This window comes from Lepisma saccharinum, chromosome 21 (genome assembly GCF_977018435.1).
Source record: "Lepisma saccharinum chromosome 21, izLepSacc3.1, whole genome shotgun sequence".
Taxonomy (NCBI): Eukaryota; Metazoa; Arthropoda; class Insecta; order Zygentoma; family Lepismatidae; genus Lepisma; species Lepisma saccharinum.
Genome location: NC_139249.1, coordinates 60,434,010 through 60,458,721, shown reverse-complemented (window position 1 = coordinate 60,458,721; position 24,712 = coordinate 60,434,010). Strand labels below are relative to the sequence as shown.

The 24,712-nt window shown below is 37.4% G+C and overlaps 1 protein-coding gene across 4 annotated transcripts in view; it reads left to right on the top strand.

The window, feature by feature from the left end:
* Positions 1-24,712, top strand: part of LOC146004332 (uncharacterized) — a 381,568-nt gene that overhangs the window by 278,366 nt on the left and 78,490 nt on the right. For all 4 annotated transcript variants that reach the window (XM_083143108.1, XM_083143107.1, XM_083143106.1 and 1 more), the window contains exon 2: positions 10,939-11,115. In XM_083143108.1, the coding sequence (XP_082999234.1) occupies positions 10,985-11,115 (131 nt within the window). In that variant the 5' untranslated portion in view covers positions 10,939-10,984. The remainder of the gene's footprint in view (positions 1-10,938; positions 11,116-24,712) is intronic.

The following is a 24,712-nucleotide window of genomic DNA, read 5'->3' as shown; positions in this document are numbered from 1 at the left end:
TTTTCCCTCCTCTACTTTACTTTCAAAATACAACTCTTATGCTTTTTTACTTTAGGAGTGATAGTATTTCTCTGTGACTTCGGAGTAAATTCCCTGCAAACATAACAAAACAAGTTTGGGTTATTCACACACTTGCGTGACATGGCGAACTCATTAATTGAGTTATAATATATTTCTTTAAAAAAAAAAATTATGAATGCTCTTATCGTTGTGTTAAAATATAACTTACACTTAACTTCACTATACACAATATTACATTCACAATTTCACGAACATACACAAACATAAAATACGGCTACTCGCGAAGTTATCGGAAAGGAAGTTAAGACTCGACTAACTCACAAAAGAACAAATTTTAACAGAGAAACAGGAAATTTCTCTACTGCCAGATGTTTCCTCCATTAAATATTAAGTGCCAGTCATAAACACACAAGGTCGCTGAAAAGTTCTTATCCATTTGCTAGGAACCAAACGTTAAGCCGGATGCGGAGCAGTGTGCGGAGACCTGAAACCATAAAACTATAAAATGTGGGTGTTCTGCAAAAAATTTAGGTGATACAGGAAAACGGATGCGATATTCGTTATCAGCACATCTGAATACATAAAGATCACTTAGTTTTATTTAAAGGAGTATTTCATTGTTTATCAGTGAAATCAATGGGTCCTGGGGTTAAAGGTAGCCAGAGTTTGGTTGTGATCACATCACCTTTAAAAAATCGCCGAGATCAGGAATATGTCGTGCCCTGCCCCAATATCCCCTGAATGTGCCTTCATGGTGCGGGGCTATATGCACGGGGAACTATACCTTTACCTACTATACAACATACGGCAGCTACACACACACACTTTTAAATCTGCTTCAATACAGTTTGATCACAGTTGTGTTTTCTTATTATTTTTGTGGATGTTTCAAGTTTATATATCTTCTCCATGTATTAACTATGGCAAAATGATAAGGCTGACATATTTTATTGTCTTGACTGATTTCATCCAATTGAAATACCATATCAATCCTCCAAAATATCTGGTTGCTATGAAACTAACAGTTCCCATGGATAAACCATTAGTGTTCCCATTTGGATCCCAACATACATATGCAGTATATTGGTAAAGAAATTTTTTGTCAAGAAGCTTAAAAAATACCCTAAAATATTTAAGTCTCCATTCTTTATGTCCAAAAATTTAGTTTAGTCAGATATTTGAAAGTGGCATCAGAATTTGGAACTACCTCAGAATATAAAAAATCAATTTTTGAACCGCCATCTTGAAATGCTTTCAACAAATGCAAAATAAAATCATTCCGTCGCTGTATCTATTTGCAACATGAATTTCAGCTTAAGAACTCTAAATTTGATACAGATACCGTGGTCTCAAAATTGGTGACTTTCCCCCACCCTTCCTAAACCACACACTATATTACAGAGTTTTTATTAAAAACTTCAAGCTCAAGTGATGTAGCTGAGACTTGGTTTTCTTAATCTACGAAAATCCAACCTCAAATATTTGCATAACTTAAAGCTCTCGCAAGGCATGTTAAATCAGTCTGTCGTCTACTACCTTTACACATGATGACAAATTTTTCTCAAGTACAATATGATATCAATCCTCTAAGTTATCTTGTAACTCTAAAAATTGCAACTCAAAGCTTGACATTTATGGCAAAATGTATGTTTGCGATTTTAGCACCACTCCTCTCCTAATCTATGAAATATAATTTTAAAAGCTTTACTGCAAATTTGTGGATCGACGAATTATCCACCATGACTGAAAGTTTAGTTCCTTATACTCTGAAAATGTATTGTAGACAGTTTTGGGGGAAAAGAAAGCATGGTATATAGCATGCCTTCAACATGAGGAAAATCAGTTTTTCATTCACCATCTTGAAACACATTGTTCAATTTCACTCACATACAGTGGCGTGATGTAATTTTTTTTTTCAATCCGCTCAATGATCTATTTAGCCACAATCACTCCTAGAAAGAACTACCACTCATGAGAGAGTTACCGCGAAAATCCAGTGAGTCGAGCCTTGTCAACCATCTCTTGTTTCTTTGCAAAGAGGTAGAAAGGGGAAGAAGAACCACACATTCGTGTCAGTTTGACGTTTCTGCATTGAGCAGAGGACAGAATTCCCCTCCTCCAGCGGTGGGAGGAAGACCAAATGTACGTACTGCTGTTGCCAACTTAGTTTTTTGGAGCAAGGTTTGTCCAAATCACGAATCGCATCAAGAACTTATTTTTTCGTCTATTACTAAACTGTCTCAGTTGTAGTTAAATCCAGCTTTGGCTTTGCAGTCTAGCTCTTGTTGCTTCAGAGAAATAGTATCCCCGTTTTAGGTGGGATTTAGCTCTTTTCTGGAAATCCAATGTGACAACACTTGCTGATCCTGTAGGCCGCAGCGGCAACAGGACCCCTAAACAGGCATTTGAATAACCCCCTAGCACACTTGCCTCCAAGGCTTTCCCCGGTGTTCCCTTGCATTGGTGGGTGCCCTTTCCTCTTGTTGCCTCTTGAGAGTAGGGAAACGGCCTGTCTCTTTGCTTTTGTCGGCTGCAGGAAAAATGTCCTGTGCAATATACACTCAACTGCAACGCTGTCGGTTAACTTATTTAACAATGTTGTTATTTTATTGAGAAAAATAACTTTTTAATTTCTTTAGATTTTGCTGTTACCTGCGGTAACACCGGTTACAAGTAATGTCACAATCCTCCTGAAAATTTTATGTACAAAGTTCGGAATTGTAGTCTAAAAAGGTTTGAAAATGTCAAAAATTGTCAAAATATGAAAGTGCTCGTATTTACTTTAGTACCTACCTACCTACATAATTCTCCTTTGTAATGTAATATACATGGAAAAATGTATTGTAAAAGTTGATCATCACAGGTAAACTTATGTGGCCATACGGAAGTGACTGATATCTAAAGTGCTACCACATTTCAAAATTATAAGCTTTGTTCAATCAATGTTTTATCTAAATATTTCAGACCCTTTTGTTTTTTTGTTTCTTGGATGTATGTTTGTATTATTTGTGTTAAAAGTCTATTTCTAGCATGATTTGAAAAAAAATGTTCTGAAAAAAAAAAACCTGTGACTTGTACCACATTAATTATTTTGAGTATTATAAGCTTCATTTTCTGGTTAATAACACCTTGCCCTTGGATAAGACAGAGCATGCAGGCAGAGGGATGCATGAATATAGATTGATGACATATATAGTACTAATCTCCCCTGCCTGGGTTAATAGGTTCATTAAATCATGTTGTTCAATTATTTTGAATGCCTATAATTGATTTTCCTGTGTGATGTTATTCATGATTCCACATGCTTGCTACTATCCGTTCTTTAAGGGTATAAGTTCATTCATGGGCAACCTTGAATAGGTGTACAATCAGAAATAAGAACATTTTACAGTCACGTCTGTAATCCATGGGTGGGATTGATCGGACTTTGGACTAACCTTGTTTTTACATTTGAGTTGGTGTAATACAATCCAAGGAGAAAAGGCTTACTCATTTCTTTTCATTTTATTCAGATACATGTTTTTATTGAACCTCTTCAGAACTGCTGTGACCACTGGTGGCATTTAACACATCATTTCTCGTACGATTAACATGCTACTTCTCTTGAACAAAAATGTTTGTTCTTTTTATTTCAAATTTAATTGTTTGTTGATTACATGTATGAAAGTGTGACATATTTGAATTTGTGGGGTGGAAATTTCTTCAAGAATATGCTTTATATTTGTTATTGGTTGTGACGATTTTCTTGCATTATAAAAACATTATTTATTTTCATTAAAATAATGTCGTAAAAACTCATCACAATTCGGGTCTCTCTTCTCCTCTAAGTAGGTTCGCAAGTATTGCTACTCAGTTGTTATATGTAATTTCCTGGTAAACTCATAGATGCTTCTGCCTACCAGCAGCCTTGCTTCTAATCGAGGGAAGAGATGACTCACAGTGTTATGTTTGAATACCTGCTCAACAGACATTGGGTAGGAACTACAATCACGTTATTGGCTTGCACCATGCATTGCCAGTGTATACGCCGATACAATACGAACTTTATTCACACAGCATATATACTCTTGATTTTCTACTGGGACTTCAAGGGATGGCTGAGAATTGGTGCCCGCTACTAACTACATTGTATGCTTGATGTAAGAGAGAATTCAAGTGAGAAATTTGCAGATGTCTTTTTTTCCATTTTGCCCAAATAACACGACATGTAATTATGTCTACTTCAGAAATCTACCTTCCATATCTTGTCAATGAGGACTGGACGTAACGACCTTGTTACCAAACTTCAGGAGTGTGCATTATTGCAAGCAACAAGTGATTTTGACTGTGCCCAATTATGCCGAGGTTTCACGATAACATCATGTGCCCATTATAGGAAGTGACAAGCCCAGGGGTGGGCCCAGCCCAGTTTTCCCCATGTAGGTTTTTTCAGAGAAACCCACCTCAAAAAAACCCACTCAATTTTTTTTTTTCAGAAAATAATGTAAATTATTGCTTTAAATAATTGTGAGGTTCTAGAATTGTCAACAGTTTGAGAAAACTTGTCAAATAAAGGCTTAGCCAAGCTTGTAATACTCAAAACAATTAACGTGGTACAAGTCACAGTGTTTTTTTTTCCAGAATATTTTTCTCAAATCATGCTAGAAATAGACTTTTAACACAAATAATACAAACATATATCCAAGAAACGAAAATCAAAAGGGTCTGAAATATTTAGATAAAACATTGAACAAACAAAGCTTATAATTTTGAAATGTAGTAGCACTTTAGATATCAGTCACTTCCGTATTTGGGCAAGCCACATAGTTTTACCCGTGACAATCAATTTTTACAAAATTTAGTATAGTGCAAATGTTCTGTTTTCTTTCCAAAGCCTTGCACTGACACAGTGACCCCTCCCTTCCTCCAGTTCAGTGCATTGATTTAATGTAATGGGTTTCTTGCCCAGGTAGGATAAATGTTATTTGTGCTTAGGAGCTCTATATCCAAGAAGTTGAACACTCTCATACTCTACCACAATTTGATTTTTTCCCTTGAAAATAGAGGGTGTAGGGTTCTCAAGTAAATACAATGCATACGTATACTTTCATATTTTGACCATTTTTGACATTTTCAAATCTTTTTATAGACTGCAATTTCCAGCTTTGTGCATAATACTTTCAGGAGCATTGTGACATCATCTGCAATGCAAATTCACAATAAAATTATCGAAAAATAATGCACAATTTAGGATGAGCATGGGTGGGGTTGAAGGGCAAAGAAAGACAAGTCATCTATTTAGTGACCATGATAACATGTTTCTGCTGCTAGAAACTTGATAGAATGCAAATGTATTACATGTGAGTGAAATTAAAGGATGTGTTTCAAGATGGTGAATGAAAAACTGATTTTTCTCATGTTGCATGCATGCTCTGTACCATGCTCTCTTTTTCCCCAAAACTGTCTACAATACATTTTCAGAATATAAGGAACTAAACTATCAGTCATTGTAGATAATTCATTGGTCTGCAATTTTGCAGTAAAACTTTTAAAATTATATTTCATAGTTTAGGAGAGGAGTGGTGCTGAAATCGCAAACATACATTTTGCCATAAATGTCAAGCTTTTGAGTTGCAATTTTTATTGTTACAAGATAACTTAAAAGATTGGTGTCATATTGCATTTAAGAAAAAATTGTCACCATGTTTATAGATGGTGGACAACAGACTGATTTAACGTGGCTTTCGAGAGTTTTAAGTTATGCCAATATTTGAGATTAGATTTTCATAGATTAAGAAACCCAAGTCTCAGCTACGTTAGGACGTTACTTGAGCTTGAAGTTTTTAATAAAAACTATGTAATATTGGGTGGGGGGGGGGGGGTTATGAAGGGTAGGGGAATGTCACCAATTTTGAGACCAGGATATCTGTAGCAAATTTAGAGTTTTTAAGCTGAAATTCATGTCACAAATAGATCTTCCCAGGAAATGATTTTATTTTGCATTCGCATTTGTTGAAAGCATTTCATGATGGTGAATGATTGAAAGCATTTCATGATGGTGAATGAAAAATAGAGTTTTCATATTCTGAGGTAGCTCCAAATTGTGTTGCCACTTTCAAATATCTGTGTAAAGTACATTTTTGGACATTATGAAAACAGACTTAAATATTTTAGGGCATATGGCTTGACAGATATTTATTTTTAAATATAGTGCATATGTATGTTGGGATCCAAATTGGGAGTTACTAATTTTTTTTATTTTTTTCATGGGAACTATTAGTATATTTTTAGTTTATAATCATTTCAAGGTGTGAGACCTTCATTGTCAATTCTTAAATATGTTAACAGAAAATATTAAATGGTTTTTGATTCAGGGAACTAAAACAATACAAATTGAATGTTCCAATATATTACTATCAGGGAGAAATGTATTTCATTTTTAAAATATATATATTTTTAAACATAACCTGAAAGAAAAACGATAAAACCCAGTTTTGGTCAGGTTTTATCTGAAAAAAAAAAAAAAAACAACCAGGTTGGGCAAAATGTCAACCCTGGAAAAGGGTTAATCACACATAAAATGTGAAATATTGGAATATTAATGTGCATTAGTCAATAATTGTTCCCTTGGTGCACTGAATGTGCGCAAGTGTCAATACTTCTTTGAATGCTGATAACAAACATTTATTTATTGCGTGGGTTGCAATTTTGTATGGATCATCTCAGTTCACACATTGTATGTTGTGTACGCTTATGGATGTGATCTGTTGAAGAATTCTCCCCATGTACTATATTTTTGCTTACCTCGTTGCAGTTTCCGCAAGTGACAAATTCAACGACTGTGTTCAATATTGGGACAAGAGGGTGATCCCTCATAAGTATGGTTCATACTTCCCCATTGTACCTTCTTTAAAATAAAAATAATTTCTAAATAGAGAAGCTGAGTTTTTGCGTAACCAAATGCAATTCACATAGCAACAAGTGTCCTAACGTATGTTGTAAAATATGTTGTTGGAAAGAATATTGATGCAAACAAAAAGCAAGGAGGCATTCACAAATGTATAATTTCACATATCTTTTGTGAGATAATTGTAGATTCTTTATAAAATATGTTCTGTTATTATACTACGAGGGTAAATCAAATATGAACAAGCCTTGATTGGCTAAGCGTCGGAATGGGTAGCAGGGTGTGCCAGTGTCTGTTGCACAATGCATAATCATCAAGTTCCTCACCCAGGAAAATGTCAAACCGGCCGAAATTTACCGGAGACTGCAGGCCCAGTTTGGGAATGGTACCCTCTCGTGGGCAAGAGTGAAGGTGTGGTGTAAGGAATTCCAGCAAGGCTGTGAATGTGTTGCAAATGAAGTGCACCCCCGTCATCCTCACACCAGTGTGACGAATGACAACATGGCTCGTGTTCGTGAGCTTGTCGAACAGGATCGCCGAGTCACTGTGAAGCAAATTGCGGCAGAACTTGGTGTGAGCTATGGAAGTGTCCAATCAATCATCACAAAGCACTTGGGCTTCCGCAAAATCACAGCTCGGTCGGTTCCCAAGCCGCTGAATGTTGCTCAAAAAGATGACCAAGTTCACATTGCTCGCCAGCTTCACACTCGTTTTGACGTGGAAGGGGAAGCATTTTTGCATCGCATCGTTACCTGTGATGAGACATGGGTGCATCATTACACCCCAGCATCCAAGCGGCCAGAATCTAGTGGAGGAGGAAAGGCGAAGGAAATCCCGTGAAAGCCAAAGTTCGGTTGTCTGCGGGGAAGGTGTTGGCCACGGTGTTTTGGGACTGAAGGGGGATCCTACTGGTGGATTTCGTACACGAACGTCGGACCATCAACACACCCTACTACTGCAGCCTCCTGGATCAAGTTAAGGTGCATTATCGACACAAACGATGAGGCTGTCCCATCCGCCAGGCCTTGTTCCTCCACGACAACGCCAGACCCCATACAGCAGGTGTTACGCAGCAGAAACTGGTGGAAATGCACTGGGAACCGCTTCCGCATCCACCGTACAGCCCAGAACTTTCACCATGTGATTTTCACCTGTTCGGACCACTCAAAGAAGCACTTGGGGGTGAGCGATTTGCGACCAATGATCAGGTGGAAACCTTTGTGCGCAACTGGTTGGCTACCCACCCAGCTTCATTCTACGAGAATGGCATCAAGAACCTACCACAATGTTGGGAAAAATGTATCGCTAAGGGTGGAGACTATGTAGAAAAATAGGATGTGGCAATGTCTCTGTTTCCTTCAATAAATTTTGTTTTTCCGCACAAGGCTCGTTCATATTTGATTCACCCTCGTATTTAAATTTGATGAACGTTGTTAACTGTTAAAATATTTCTACGTTCCATTATATTCCAAAATTAATATGTTAATACCTCAACCATAATCTTGTCGTCTATTACCAGTATAGAAGGTGCAAATATACTAAGTCATAGTGTAAGAATATGCGAGCATTTAATATTAAGAGATAGTAGATAATCTGGTAGTATTTACCTTGGTGTTTAATCGGAGATATGTATGTGCTCCCTCGATTGCCGAATTTCTGAATTGGTTGAATGTTACAAAAGAGAATTTACTACTTCACCTTTCAAGTGCTTTCTGTTTTTGTGTATTTTTGTAAGTACCATTTAGGGACCCTTGATAGAGCTAGAAGTGGCTCGTTGAACTGCAGGCCGGATGCTAGTCAAGTTAAATAATTTGTACACATTAGGTTGTGCATTTAACATGGCCATATTTGATGCTCCACAATTGTTCCAACCCACCTAATACTTTACATGGTTAAAGATTTTGAAAGATGAACTTTTCAGTTGCATGAATTATTTGACATGGAGAGATAAGGTGAGTTTAATTTTGAATGAAATGTTTATTGGATTCAGAGGAAGTATGATGTTGTGATTGTATCTTGATACAGGCAGAGTTAGATGAAGTAAAAAGAGAATTTTCTTATGAAATTATGTTTTGCATGCCCTTGCAATCCCCACTTTAAGCCAAAATGATCATTAAAATTTAAAAATGTAGTATCACTATGTTCCTACACTTGTAATTTATCATAAGAAAACAATACATTTATCAGGAGGGAAAAAGAGTGTTGGCAGCTAACTGTTCCTAAGTAGCCTAATGTAGTTAATTTCTTGAATTTGTGTACTGTACCACAAATATTCATTCTGTGCAAAACAATTGCGTTTTCAGGGATTTAAGAAAAATTCAAGGAAGGTATGAGAAAAACAAAAATTCATGGAGAATATGTGTTTTTTAAATTTCGACCACCTCTGTTTGACACTTATTTAGTGCACCATGAGGAGAATTTTTTCAAACAAGACTAAGTTCCTTCTCATATCCTATCATGCATTTTTAGTACATATTATTGCATAATTCACACACACACATACATGCATTGCCACGTGCCACCACTCTCATAACTCCAATATTTGGAGCCACAAGTTAGGCAACACTGCTTCTTCTTCGGGATAGTCAGTTGCGACCATCAGTTCTCACCCAGGGATGAGAGAAGTGACACCAAATTGTACAAATCACTCTAAATAAAATTCAGAGATGTTCAAATTGAAATGTCCAAAACTTCAATACTGATTCTGAGTTATTTTCCTGTAGTTTACGGTTATTACAAGCATAAGAAAACAGTTTTTCTTTGTGATGTTTCAGGAGAACACGCGCTTCTTTCATCAGACATTTATTTTCATTTTGACTAAAGATACAGTTATAACAATGGTTAGTAATTTTTTTAAACAAAAATAATCTGTTATATAATGGATGTTGTCAATGTTACATTGTTGTAATATAGCAACTTAACTGTGAAAAAATCAGTTATATAATATAAGTTGTTCATGTTCAAAAGATTATGTGGGACAAACAGCAAGGAAAATGGCAATAAGATGGCACGAACACGATTTGGACATTGTAAATCTAAACCCAAGAACAGGTTTGTCAACTCATATCATCAAAGAGAAGCATTTGATTAAAAAGAGAAGGGTTTTAAAAAGATTAACGGTAAACACAGAGTTGAATGTCTGGGAAGCTTCGTTCATTGCAGAAGAACACTGGAATAAATGAAATAATGAAAATGGTAACATAGATCCAGTATGGATTTTTCTTTTTCACAAATTGAGTAAGCCACCATCTTTAAAATTTAATGTAACAGAAAACATCAAGAGACTTTGTGAAAACAATGATGAATTTGAATTACCTGATGATATTTGGGATTCATAATTTTAAAAAAATCTGAAATAAAAATAAAACAGACTGATTTTTTCACAGTTAACTTGCTATATTACAACAATGTAACATTGACAACATCCATTATATAACAGATTATTTTTGTTTAAAAAAATTACTAACCATTGTTATAACTGCATCTTTAGTCAAAATGAAAATAAATGTTTGATGAAAGGAGCATGTGTTCTGAAATGTCACAAAGAAAAACTGTTTTCTTATGCTTGTAATAACCGTAAACTACAGGAAAATAATTCTATAATGCAAGCAATGCGTACATACAAGAAAAACTGATTCTGAGTGTTGCATACTTATTCATACAAATAACAATAATATTGTGTTGGGTCCTATTCTCACATAGACAGTGATAAGTAAATTATCTCACAACAGAATGCCTTTACCGATGACAGCAAGAACTCAACTGCAAGGCATAGCTACACAGATTGTTATTTTACTACAATGATGCAAATTTGCATTCACCCAAGGTCCAAATCCTTTGAGAAAAGAGTAAATAATTTCGTTTTTTAAAAAAAATTTCTTCACTGCACGTTCAAAGAACACAGACTTGGAAACCTTGGTGTTAAAGGTCAAACCTTCTGATTAACTCAAATGAGACAAATAAGGAAGTATTGTATAAATAATTGTTAAGTACACTTTTATTTTATGCAGTTATTTCTTTGTTCTTGACAGGTATTTGTATATATTGAAGATATAACTGTAAATCGTCAGAACGAAAATGGATGATTACCAGAAACTTACAGATGAAGAAATATTGAAAACATTTGAAAGTTTGAAAAAGGAGCTAATGGCAGAGCTTTCTAAATTGCCTGAATCAATTCGAAATGAAGCTGTTCATTTGAATATAAGGTGAGTTGCATGAATGCTAAATGTATTTCAAATTTCACAAGCAATTTATGTTATATACATCTTCGATCTCTTCCACGTCTATATGTTATTCCACTTCTTGATTTGCCTTCTGATCATTGTAATTAGATGTTTGATGAATAGTATTCTGAGCAAATTTATCCAGGTTGTCACTGTAGGGTAAATATTATTAACGATTATTTTGTATGTGAATACAGTGTTTATGTGCATATTATATGGATGTCCACTTTTAGTGCTGCTAGAATCTAAATCAGATCTAGTGAGCAAGATGATTGAGTAAATCATCTAAACGCACAGCCATGAAAATAGGTGACTGGACAGAATTGAGCTGGTGCCACATGTTGGAAATGCAAAGCGAGAGCAGCACGTTACTCACTGGTTCCCATGCACTGTGTGGCTTCCACGGGACTGTATGGCCTAGTTTGAGCATCAGACCGACCTCTCTCTGGGGCATACAGTTGTCATCCCTGACCTTTCAAGCAAATACTGTCAGTTTGTATCACATGGATTACAAAGGCCAACTCTACAATGAGACCTTTCATTCTCTAAACCCTCCAAACACATAGGGTTGTGTTTCGTCGTGGCAACAGGGCAAACTTCTGCAACCCATCTAATTTCATGGCCATGCGATTAAGTGCCTTTCAGAGTCATGTTCCATTTGGGGTAAAAATATATGAATTTGAGGCATGTTCATATTACACCCATGTCCAAAAGTCAAGCAAATTAAAATATTAGAAAACAGATCATTACCGAAAGGTGCACACTTGGAAATCTCCTGGCTGCAACGGCTTGAACCTTCTGACAACTGAAGTGGCATTACTGTAAAACTGAAACAAAAGAGCTCTGATGTACATCAAAGTACAGGGCATAAATCATGGCAACTATTTTTTCTCGCAAGAATGCAGGACCAACACAATAATTCCAATAGAAGAGGACATTGTAGGTCATGTGTACCAGAGGTTGTCAGAGAAGTGCCATATAAAATTAGTAAAAAATGTGTTTTACTCACAAGGCTGTACAGGTAGTACAAAAACAATAGACATGTACACAAATTGCCCTATGAATCCTCAAACTATTTAAACTAGTTCCCCAGAGTGTTCACAACATGCTGCCAATGATGTGAGAGGCATCGAATACCAATACCATTCTCGTGTGAGCAGTGGCGTGCGGTGCTAAATCAGGCAGGGGAACAGGTGACCTGCACTTGCCCCCCCTCCCCCCACCTCCCATGCCTGTCGTAATATAATGCAGTAGACCAAGTAAAATTCAACCCTTACTGAAATGAACTAAATAAATATACGATACATGTGTTACAAATTGTCAGAAGTGACATACATGAAGCAGGTTAAAATTATGACAATAACATTGTTAAAGCAAATATGATATAATGTAAAGAAAACATTAAAAAGAAAATTGTTGATGCACAACAAAGAAAAAAATAATGAAAGCAATTTATGAGTGATCAGAGGAAATACATGTTTGGTCAAATCCTGTTTCATCTCTCTATTTGTAGATTACGTTGACTTTTTTTTTTGTAGAGTTGAGTATTCTTGTAATTCAAACATCCTCAATGAAATAATTACATTCACATGGCCGAGTTTTTTCATGACGTCAGTTAGATTTGTAGAAATTGTGACAAAACCCGAACTGTTCCAAACTCCCTTCTCAGGAACAAACAACGACAACAATAATTTGCCGCTGGAAGAGTATCCAGTTAATCATTTTACAGAGTTGTAGTAACTTGTTTGAAAATGCCTTGTGTATGATTTCGTTTTAGTCTTTAATCCAGTTAGGATATGTATTGGTTTGCTGTCTTTTCTGTAAAGTTCAATGAACTAAAAGCTTTTGTCTTCGTCTTCAGCCGGTCGATTACAACATTCGCAACATTCGCTTTCTTGTCCTGCCGCTTCATGCATCTTGGGCCTTGGCTTGGGCCTGGATGTTTGTGAGTGTCCATCAATGTCATCAGGTCATCACTCATCCCCATCTTCACAAATTAGCCAAAAGTGACACAAAAAGTGAAGTAAAATAAAGCAAATTAACCAATCACACTGCCATCTAAAGACAAAATGTTCTACTACTTGTGACTCACTTTTCGGAATGCAAGATCTTACTTGTAATGTACTATAGTTACTTTGGTTGTTGTACTGCAATGTAGCCTTGTGTCTAATACACACATGTAGAACTACTTTTTTATGAATTTTTTTGGCACTTCCTTACCAACCTCTGCCAGTTATGACCTGCATTGTCCATACAGTGTCCTCTTCTATTTGTGTATTTCAAATTTTTGTTCTGTTCCTGTATTCTTGCCAGAGAATGTTGCTATTACTTATTACTATGCATAAGCTACAGTCATCTAGTTGGTAGGGTGTGAGACCCGAGTTAGATTCCTGGGGTGTGGGATCTAAGGTCAGTATTTTTCAGGCCTTGACCCTGCATAAAATTGGCTCTGGGGCTCCCCCAGCCTTAAATCAAAGGGTAACTGGGGAAAAGATAGCCAGAGCATGGCGCTTCACCTCCAAAATGGCCAAGATTGAGAATGTGTGGAGCCCTACCTCCTCATCCACTAGATGTGCCTTCATGGCATGGTGATGTGTACACGGGGAGCTTTACCTTTGCCATGACTTATAACCAAACCCTCATGCAAAAAACATTAAAGTAAGGACTATATACCAAAGACAAATTAAAGAAATAAATATAGTCAGTGTGAGGGTTCCATAACAACAGGTCAGTTAATAAGGAGTGTGGTAACCCTAATGGGCCCACACATGCTTTGCAGCAATGTTGCATGCATTGCTGCTCTCTACGAGGTGGCTCAAGAGTATTGCAGGCAGGTGGTCCCATTCCTCACAAAGACCTGTATGGAGGTGTGGGAGTGCCCTTGCTGGCAGCTGATGGACTGTAACTTGTTTCTCTAATGCATACCATGCATGCAAAATAGGAGTCATATCTGTTGACCTTGGTAGCCTGTCAAGAAAATCATCCACCAGGTTGGCTCAGTGCAAACATGCATTATCGTTCATGAATGTGAAGTCTGGACTGGCTGCAACTCTGACTAGTCTCATATTAGTAGCGGAAATATACGGATTCACCCGGAAATAATTACAACATAAATGTTTTTTGTGCCAGATTGTGCGGAATGGTATAGTGAATAATATATTAAAAACCCATCATCCAAATGTTTGGGGAAAATCCGCCATCTTGGAAAATGGCGACAAAAATTCAACTTAGAATTTAAAAAAGAAATTAATATCTCGAAAACAGTGCATTGTACACAAAAAGTGAAGATAACCAAAATGAAAGAACAGAAAATTGCTAAATTATGGTTTTTGTTTGATTGAGCTACCATAAATCTTAATTGAATTACAAAGATTCAAATATTTTCTTTAATTTTTTCAATTCAATGTGATGAACTGAAGGTTTCTGATATTTAATTAGGAACTTAGTGAAAGAACAAAGAATTTTGCCTGATTTAACAAAGAGAATGAATAGGAAACTGGAGCTGACAATACCAACTGGTAATGGGTAACTAATAAATCAAACATTCTGCAATGAGATTTCGCAGATTTTCAACTGTCATACTATGTAATTTCAATTTCTGGTAAGTGAAGTATTAAAAACCTTATGTTACTGTACTTTCTGAGACTTTTTTAACCCAACTTTAAAAAAGAAAAGTAAAAGGCTTCATTATTCTAAGTATGGAATGTAGCTGCTTAACCTTACTTTGCTACATCAGAAATTTGGTCACATACATTACCTCATATTGACCAAAATGAGTTGGATCTAAAAGTTGAGATTTTTACTGTGAGTTAGGTTCATGCAGGGCTTCCTTTGTGCTAAATTTCAGAATTTTTGAAGAGGACCCATCTGAGATATTTAACCCTGATAACTGTCAAAATTCAATGAACGGCCATGTTTGAGCCCATGCTGTAATAAAGGTTTCCATTTCTAAGCACTGATATTAGGAGACATCCTCCAGGTAGGTCTACACATGAAAAAAAATTTCAGCCTTAGACTAACCCTTCATTAAAAAAATTGTGCTTAAAAATCCAAATTTCTAACTATTGTTACCCAAATTTCCACCATAATTTTGGTACTTAACAGTTGGGCTGAAAAGTTTGTAGGCTGACTCATAGATGGCGTTACTAGAATTAAATCCATGTGATTTTTACTTAGTACTAACCTTCAAAAGATACGTGTATAAATTTCACAGCTGCCGGATAATTAGTTCGTGAGATATACCATTGTGAGTGAAGCAGCTTTTGTTATTGTGAAAAAATGGATAAAAAAGAATTTCGTGTGTTAATAAAGCATTGCTTTTTGGCGAAAAAAAATACTGTTGAAGCCAAGGCTTGGCTTGATAAACATTATTTGGACTCTGCACCAGGAAAATCAACCGTTGAGAAGTGGTTTGCTAAATTTAAACGAGGCGAAATGAGCATCGAAGACAATGCACGCAGTGGACGCCCCAAAGATGTTTTACTATGTTACCGACGAAAACATCAAAAAAGTCCACAAAATAATTTTAAATGATCGTAAAGTGAAATTGATCGAGATAGCTGAGACTTTAAAAATATCAAAGGAACGTGTTGGACATATTGTGCATGAATATTTGAACATGCGAAAGCTGTGCAAAAAAGTCCTGTTTCATCAAGACATTGCACCGTGTCACAAATCAATGAAAACGATGGCAAAATTATATGAATTAGACTACGAATTGTTTCCCCATCCACCATATTCTCCAGATCTGGCCCCCAGTGACTTTTTCCTGTTTGCAGACCTTAAAAGAATGCTCGCTGGAAAGAAATTTAGCACTGATGAAGAGGTAATCGCCGAAACTGAGGCCTATTTTGAGGCTAAAGAGAAATCGTACTATAAAAATGGCATCGAAAAATTGTATGACCGCTATAATCGTTGTATCGCCCTCAAAGGCAACTATATTGAATAATAAAATCGAATTTTGTCAAAAAAATATTTTTTACTATGTTAGCCTACGAACTTTTCAGCCCAACTGTTAGTATGCAATTTTTAGCAAAACATACTTGAATGTCATAGAAAGTATACTTCATTAGATACAAAATGAATCATGTTTCAGGTCTCTAGCTCTAATGGTTTTTGCGATATTAAGGTTTCTGTAAACTGCTACATGAGCAAAAAAAAAAGACATGCCCATGTTTGAAAAATGACTAACCCAGAACTAAAGACAATTTTTTTTCTTTTTTTTTTAAACATTGGTTTTGATATCTAGAAACATGTACAAACATATGTACAGTCACGGACACTGCCGGCTTGTGATGAATACATTGACTTTCAATGGAATGGTTACAAGCCGACAGTGTCCATGACTGTACTACAGATTATTTTTTTCTAAAATTGTGATGCAACCAATTATTTTAAAATTGGTTGATTCGACATGGACTGACTCTGTTGCCGTGAATAAGAATTCTGTCTGTTGTTTCAATTTGTACACTTCTCCAAATGTTAATTGACCATCCTGAAAGATTTCTAAGTCCAGAAATCGTTAATTTGGCAACATAGCTCTGGCAAACCAGCAGATAGTAGCCAACTCTACTGCAGATCCCCCTACTAGGCGAGAAACCCCGTGGTGAAAGATTTACAGTCTTGTTTATAACATTATCTCAGAAACTATATTCGCCCAACATATTAATAGAGAACAAAACGGGAAACTCAAGTATGAGGAATACATGAAGAGAAAACTTGAGATTCACCATGTTAAAATTGGGATCAGAGAAACTGTTGTGAGGTTTGAAACATTGCACACGCTCATGGTCCACCTGGAGGAAATCACTGTCAAGTTTAAACACAAAAGGGCATAATTTCGAATAGTTTATGCAAATTGTATAACAACAATTCTCGCAATTTCCAGTGAAAATGTGTTCATCGCACAGAAAAGTGGTAGATTGCACAGTCATCAACACATTTCAAGGCATTTGCTACAAGCAAAGGTGTAGAGTATTGGTAAAGTACACGCATCTCAGGTATCTTTTTTCGTAGAAATTAAGGGTTGCGGGTTCAAATCCTGAGCCGTCCATATTTTTTTAAAAAAACTTTTTTTTTTTTAAGTATGACATTCAGATATGAGGGGGTGTCAATTGAAAACCGAACACCCACCATAAAAGACATTCCTTGCAAAAGTTGGCAACACTGTTGTTAGGTATCGATACTGCCATCTGTAGGGTAGGAGAAATGCATAGTGAAAACGCACTGGTCCACACAGTTGCTTCGTCATTGCTCAGGAGATGAGTGTAGTGAAAAGTGTGTTCATCCAGCATTAGAAATGGAGGCAAGCAAAGAAGGGCAGAGAGGTGTGGTTCGTTTCTTGGTGGCTGAGGGTGCTGGAACACGCGAAATTAATCGTTGCATGTCTGAAGTGTATGGCGAACACTGCATGTCCCTGATAAGTGTGCACGAGTGGCAGAAGAGATTCTGCGAAGGACGCACATCACTGCAAGATGATCTGCACCCGGGACAGGCCCATCGAGCCATTACGCGTGATGTGATTGCAAGGATCGATGGTCTGATCCGGGAAGACCGACGAATCACAGAGGAAGAAATTCGTGTTCAGGTTTCCATTAGTCATGGCTCTGTGCATGCATGCCATTATCAAAGATCACCTGCAGTTCCAAAAAATTTGCACACATTGGGTTTCGCATCAACTGACGGAGGGACAAAAGATTGACAGAATGACTGCATGTCTGAGTCATTTTCAGCCGTACCACGAGGAAGAGTGTGCGTTTCTGTCACTCTTGTCACGTATCGTCACAGGGGAAAAACCATTAGAGCTAGAGACCTGAAACATGATTCTGTATTTAATGAAGTATACTTTCTATGACATTCAAGTATGTTTTGCTAAAAATTGCATCCTAAGTACGAAAATTATGGTGGAAATTTGGGTAACAATAGTTAGAAATTTGGATTTTTAAGCCCAATTTTTTATATGAAGGGTTAGTCTAAGGCTTGAATTTTTTTTCATGTGTAGATCTACCTGGAGGGTGTCTGCTAATAAAGTATCAGTGCTTAGAAATGGAAACCTTTATTACAGCATGGGCTCAAACATGGCCGTTCATTGAATTTTGACAGTTATCATGGATAAATATCTCAGATGGGTCCTCTTCAAAAATTCTGAAATTTAGCACAAAGGAAGCCCTGCTTGAACCTAACTCACAGTAAAAATCTCAACTTTTAGATCCAACTCATTTTGGTCAATATGAGGTAATGTATGTGACCAAAATTCTGATGTAGAAAAGTAAGGTTAAGCAGCTACATTCCATACTTAGAATAATGAAGCCTTTTATTTTTATTTTTTAAAGTTGGGTTAAAAAAGTCTCAGAAAGTACAGTAACATAAGGTTTTTAATACTTCACTATTTTCAGATGAATATCTGCAAAGCAACATAACAGACATAGTAAAAGAAATTTGCAATTCATGCACACAAGTTATATTCAAGCTATGTTCATGTATGATTTCTTGGCCATATACCACACATGCAATGCAATTTGTAACGCATTTAAATATTGGAACTATGAGGCATATTTTTAAAGTAAGTTCCGTTTCGATATTACACAAACACAAGGACAAATGTTGTAATAATTTTATTTTTACATGAAAGCCTGGGCCTACATCTACCTTTCAAAATAATTGCCACCTACATTAAGGCACTTATCGTATCAAACGACCAACTTCTGAATGAGATTTTCACAGAAATCGGCCACCTTATGCGATAACCACTGCGGCATGGCTGTTTTCACATCATTTTCTGCGTTAAAACACTGACCGGCAAGGTGCTTCTTTACGTGCAGGAACAAGTGATAGTCACTGGGTGCTAGGTCAGGGCTATAGGGATGATGATCAATTTGTTCCAAACCAAATGACATGATGTGATCTTGGGTTCCATGCGCCGTGTATGGACGAGCACTGTCGTGAAGCAATACCATCCCTTTATTAAGCATACCACACCTTTTGTTTTCGATTACACAATGTAGTTTATTCAAGGTCTCAAATATGTTGCAGCATTTACTGTGTCACCCTGTGACATCCAGCTAGGTTGCAGCACAGGTATTACCCAGGGAATTTTGAAAGGAAACGTGTTATTGGGTGTAAGATGTTATAGCGCTCGTAAACCTAACTGGAAAATCTCAAATTATTGGACTTACTTAAAGGACAATGAAATTAAAAATAAAGGCAAGTCACGAAAAGGATGTTGACATGTGGGTAAGCGCAAAGTCAACTTTCAAACAAAAAAACGGTTACTCGTAGATATATTGAATTACATTAATTTAAGTGATCTCCGTACTCTTCCTTATTTATCTAATGTGATGGCAAACAAATAGGATGCATCATAAATTCCAAGAAACATTCATAATTTTAATGAGCATTACCACAGAGGGCATTGGGAAGAACACCGGAGCACTAATTGGTTCTCTTCGTCAAACAGAATGTTAAGTAACAAATATTTTCTGAAGTGACACAAACACCGCATTCGTTATTTGTTTAACAAGAGAATGACTGCTGTGTTCGTTCCTTCTATTAAATCAGCACAAGAATTTGTTGAAAATATGTACACTAAATTAGTGCATGCATGTGGCCACGGTGGCTCAGTCGGTAACGCGTCTGACTACCATGCTCAAGGTCCCGGGTTCGATCCCCGGCTGGTACAAATCTGGTAACTTTTCTAACATAGGAAGCGGTCCCAGCGCCCACCCAGCATCGAATGACATGGGTACCTGGGGTAAATCCTGGGGGGTAAAGGCGGTCAGGGGCGTGATGCTGATCACATCACCCCCACTCATGACCGGATCAAGAAAGTGTGGGGCATTGGTGGGTATATGCCTTCATGGCATGGGGCTAAGCACAGGGGAACACTTTACCATTTTTACCTTTTTACTAATACTACCTTCACCCTGTACTAGGAATCAGTCTAAATTTAACTGTACTTAAATTTACTGACATGTATTTAACAAGAGTACATCACTTTTATTCATAACTTAAATAACAGTTACAATTTGCTCATTCACAATTCAATTATGTTTCAATATTAGATTAGTAAATAACTGTCTTTTGGTTTTAGCACGCAAACGAACAGTACTTCGTGCAGTATCAATAATTCTTTAAACATACGTCCATTTAATTGCATACACATACATATAACTTCGGGATCTTTACACAACAAGTGAACAACGAATAAATTATGTACAACTCCGTAATTTCAATTTCAAAAATGTTAGTTACTGCCTCTTATACTACAAGGTAACCAAAAAAAGTTCTTGCCGTTTTTGATGTCCTGTTAATCATGTGCTCACAGAGAGGAAACGAAATGACGCACATGCCTGCCAAGCGATCCGGAGTTAGTCTGACCATCGACTGTCAGTAATACAGGCACATTGCGCACACACAGCAGTCATAGCTCGTCCAGTGTCCACAAGAAATGGAGGTATCGAAGCAGCTTATTTGTGTGTATTTGTTGTATGACTTTAAAGTGGGCCTGTCAGTTGCCGCATCAAGTCGCTGCATTGGCCAGGCATTTGGGGAGAATGCTGTGAACGAACGCACTGCCAGGCATTAGTTCCAGAAATTCCGTTCGGGAGATGTGAGCCTTTCGGATGAACCTCACAGTGGACGGCCACATGTGTTGGATAACAAGGATCTGAAAGCAGCCATCGAGGAGGACAGTGGTCTAACTTGTGATGAACTTGCAGAAAGGTTCCATGTTTCCGCTAAAACAGTCAGACTTCACCTGCATGGGATAGGGAAGTCATACAAGTTAACCCATCCACTTACCTAGTCGTCGAATCGACGGCCTGACTGGACGTTCGCTTCCCGTACCTAGTCGTCGAATCGACGGGTTCCCGATTTTCATCACGTAGTTCCTTTTTCATTCAATAGATGGCAAAGGTTGTATGATCTTTCAAATCTTATGACGTGTATGTTTGTGCTGCTAAGTTTTTCATACCATTTCAAGCGTGTTTTGTTCAGTAATTTCTCATGTAAACAAACCTTCATTTGTTACGTCTTGCAAATATGTTGCATAAGATTGTTGTAGATGATTCTGCGATTGAAAAGTTGCTTTTCGATAGCGATGAAGAGGAAAATTTGGATTTTGGAAGGGGAGATGAGCACGGGGGTTCATTTTATGTTAGTGAAATTGAAGAATGTAGTGAAAGTGAGGAAGAGGTGGCTGTGGCAGGAAAAATATAAAAGGTTGAGGAATGGAAATGGAATGCAAAGATGTGTGTGATCAAATTTATTAGGTGAGTTTCTAATTATCTTTCAAGTAAACTGCATATGTGCATACTTATCACTATACTTCCACTTCAATATATAAAATTTTCACGTAAATTGCTTGGATAGTTTAAACAATATTTGACATCTTGTCTTGCTGTGCAATCTTCACGGGAGATTTTATGGTAAATTTAAATGGTATTTCATGGCAAAAAAAATGGCTTTTAAATAGTAAGCGGATGGGTTAAGCAAGTGGGTACCCCACATATTGTCGGCAGCCAACAAGGAACAATGAGTGACAGCCTGTTTGTCCCTGCTCACTCGGCACCTGAACACAGCCATATTCGATCGCTTGCTCACTGGTGACAAAAAGTGGATCCTCTCTGACACTCCCAAGCGTACCAGACATTGGATGTCGCCACGTGACCCTGTTCCTCACACCTCAAGACCACCTCTGCACCCATGAAAAGTTATGCTCTCCCTATGGTGGAATTGTCGGCAAGTGGTGCATTACGAGCTCCTTCCACCTGGCCAGCCCATCACTGCTGACTGCTACTCTCAGCAATTGCAAAGGGTGCACCGTTCATTGCGGCAGAAGGAGCCGGCATTGGTGAATCGCAAGGGTGTGCTGTTCCTGCACGACAATGCCAAGCGACATGTTCAAAGAGGACCTGGGAGATCCTTTATCAACTTGGCTGGGAGACACTGTGCCATCCACCATATTCACTGGACCTTGCACCAACAGATTACCACCTGTTTCATTCTGTTGAGAACCACCTCCGTGGGAGATCCTTCGCAAATGAGGGAGACCTGCGGAATGCACTCACGGACTTCTTCCAAGCCTCCCGAGTTTTATCACCAGGTATTGTGCAGCTGCAGGAACGTTGGTGAAAGGTGTTGTGCATAATTCTCGCTTAAATTACTGTACATTGTAAAAATATAGCTTGGCTCATATAAGATATTTAATTAAAGAACCTAATTTATTTCTTGAAACAGACCTTATTGCATGTATTACGTCTTTATTTAATGCTACTGTATTCTCGGAAGGTTACGAGGGATAAAGTGGGCACGTTGCGAGGTTATGCTTGCCTTTTTGTTTCTGGGAGTAGGACGTTTGTTACTTTTACAAATTTACTAAATGACTGTTCCATTAACAAAGGGGGTAAGATCGTAAACCTCGCTTCTCAACGTTACTTTCTATGGCTAGTAACTCGTTTCTTTCTTATGAAACTGGTTACATTGTGACGTATCGTTCTCGCGTAAGTACTGCACTAAAAATTGTGTTCTCTAAAGATGAGCAGAATGCAAAGTAACTCACGCTGCCAATATCTCAAGAAAACATAATTAAGTCCAAGGAGAGAGAAAATTTACTGTTCAATACTGTCACTAAAGTTTGCATTAACGTACTTTCACAAATAGCAAAAGGTTCTAACTGTGGCCATGTAATTTTAAAGATCACTGTTCTGGGATTAACCTGGATTTTGATTAGACATTTTTAACAAAAAACATAGAAGTCCTAACATACCTGTCTATCTGGCGTATTTTTGGTATAACTCACGACAAGTAAACCTGCCATTTTGCGATTATATCCACTTATTGTTCCTGCAATACATGTGCTTTTGTAAAGATGCAAAATGGCCTCCTTCTTCCTTGTCTTACATCATGACCCAACAAGTCAAGTACGCCAAACAAGCCGCAGCAAGTATGCAACTGTTCTCTCACTCGTCGGCCAGCGAAGAAGCAACCACTTCGGGGGTTTTGAGATTGGGCAAACAAATGACGCAAGAATTTTAGTTATGGAAAGCGCCATCTGAGGTGGTAACTGTCAAAATAGAAGACAGTGAGAACAGATGACAAATGGCAAAATGAACTAGATGTGTCGAGAAGCATCACTAGAGCTATGTAGCGGATTTTTGGTAGTACTTAGGAGAACGAGAAAATATTCTACAACCCCGAGGCAAAAATCCAGAAGGAACACCCCCCCCCCCCCCACCTATCCCAAAACACCATGCACATGAATTTTTGGGCTGAAATTGTTTCTTTGAACTTCACTTTCTTGGGTAATGTTGAATGCCTCCATCCATGGACTGTTGTTTTGATTCCGGTGTAACATGAGAAACCCATTTCTCATCACCAGTGACAATTTGGCTCAACAACTGATCGCCTTCGGCACCTCTCGAGGAAAGTCAAAGCACTGGCTAACTGATTGGTTTTGTGTAACTCAAGACAGCATTTTTGGTACCCACCGTGAGCACAACTTCCGGTAATTTAAGCGTACTGTCACAATTTCATACAGAACACTGTGTGACACTTTTGGAAACTCCATAGATAAAGATGAAATCATCAACTTTCTGCACCAGATCATTGTTAATGACGGATGATCGCTCACTTCCTCCCTCGTCATGCATGTTTGTATGGCCATTTTTAAATAACCTCACCCATCCTCTTACCATGCTATCACTCATAGCGTTGTCTCCATACACTTCTGCAATGCACTTCCAATGGATTTCGGCCACTTTCACGTCTCTATCACTTAGAAAACGAATGAAAGCACGTAGTTCACACTCCATGGTACTTTCAATCGTCTGATGTATTGTAACCACACCTGAACAACTGTCTACTCGAGTGAAGGGTTGCGTTCCGCCATCTGTGGCAAGCCCATAGATGCAGGTCCTCAGCATGCATGTGCGGAACGGCAAGTGCAGCGCTACAGCGGTCTAATTGCAAAATGGAACTTACTTTAAAAATATGCCTCGAAATTTATTACATGTATCATTGTGAAGAATATTCAAGAACATATTTGTTCAACAAAAATATTTTTGGATGACATTATAATGCTATCAATAAATCTGAGTGTTTGGACAGTAATTACATTTGTTAATAAATGTAAATATTACAAATAACAGAGATTAATAAATGTCAGCAGTGGCAGCACCAGGATTAATCATATAGGGGTGCTAAGTGGGTGCGGAAAGAAATTTAAAAAATTTATTTTGAAGAAAAAAAAAACATGGTACATGGATGCATGCATTAATCACTATATCAAATACAAATCAAGTTTAGGCAGGTTTGGCATGTTTTAATGAAACTGAAGAATATTAGTGACATACTTCATTTTTGCATGACACATAGTGGTCAGTCATACTGTGTAAATATTATATCAGGTCATTGCATATGAAATGTCTGACTTGGTAGTCAAACTTCAAACAACAGTAACTTGTTGGAAATGAACTTTTATTAATCAGCATAGGAACTACTTGATATCTCATTGAACACTTTGTTCAATGAGATACTACTGCATTTATGCCACCATCCTAGAAATACGATGTTCTGGACTGAA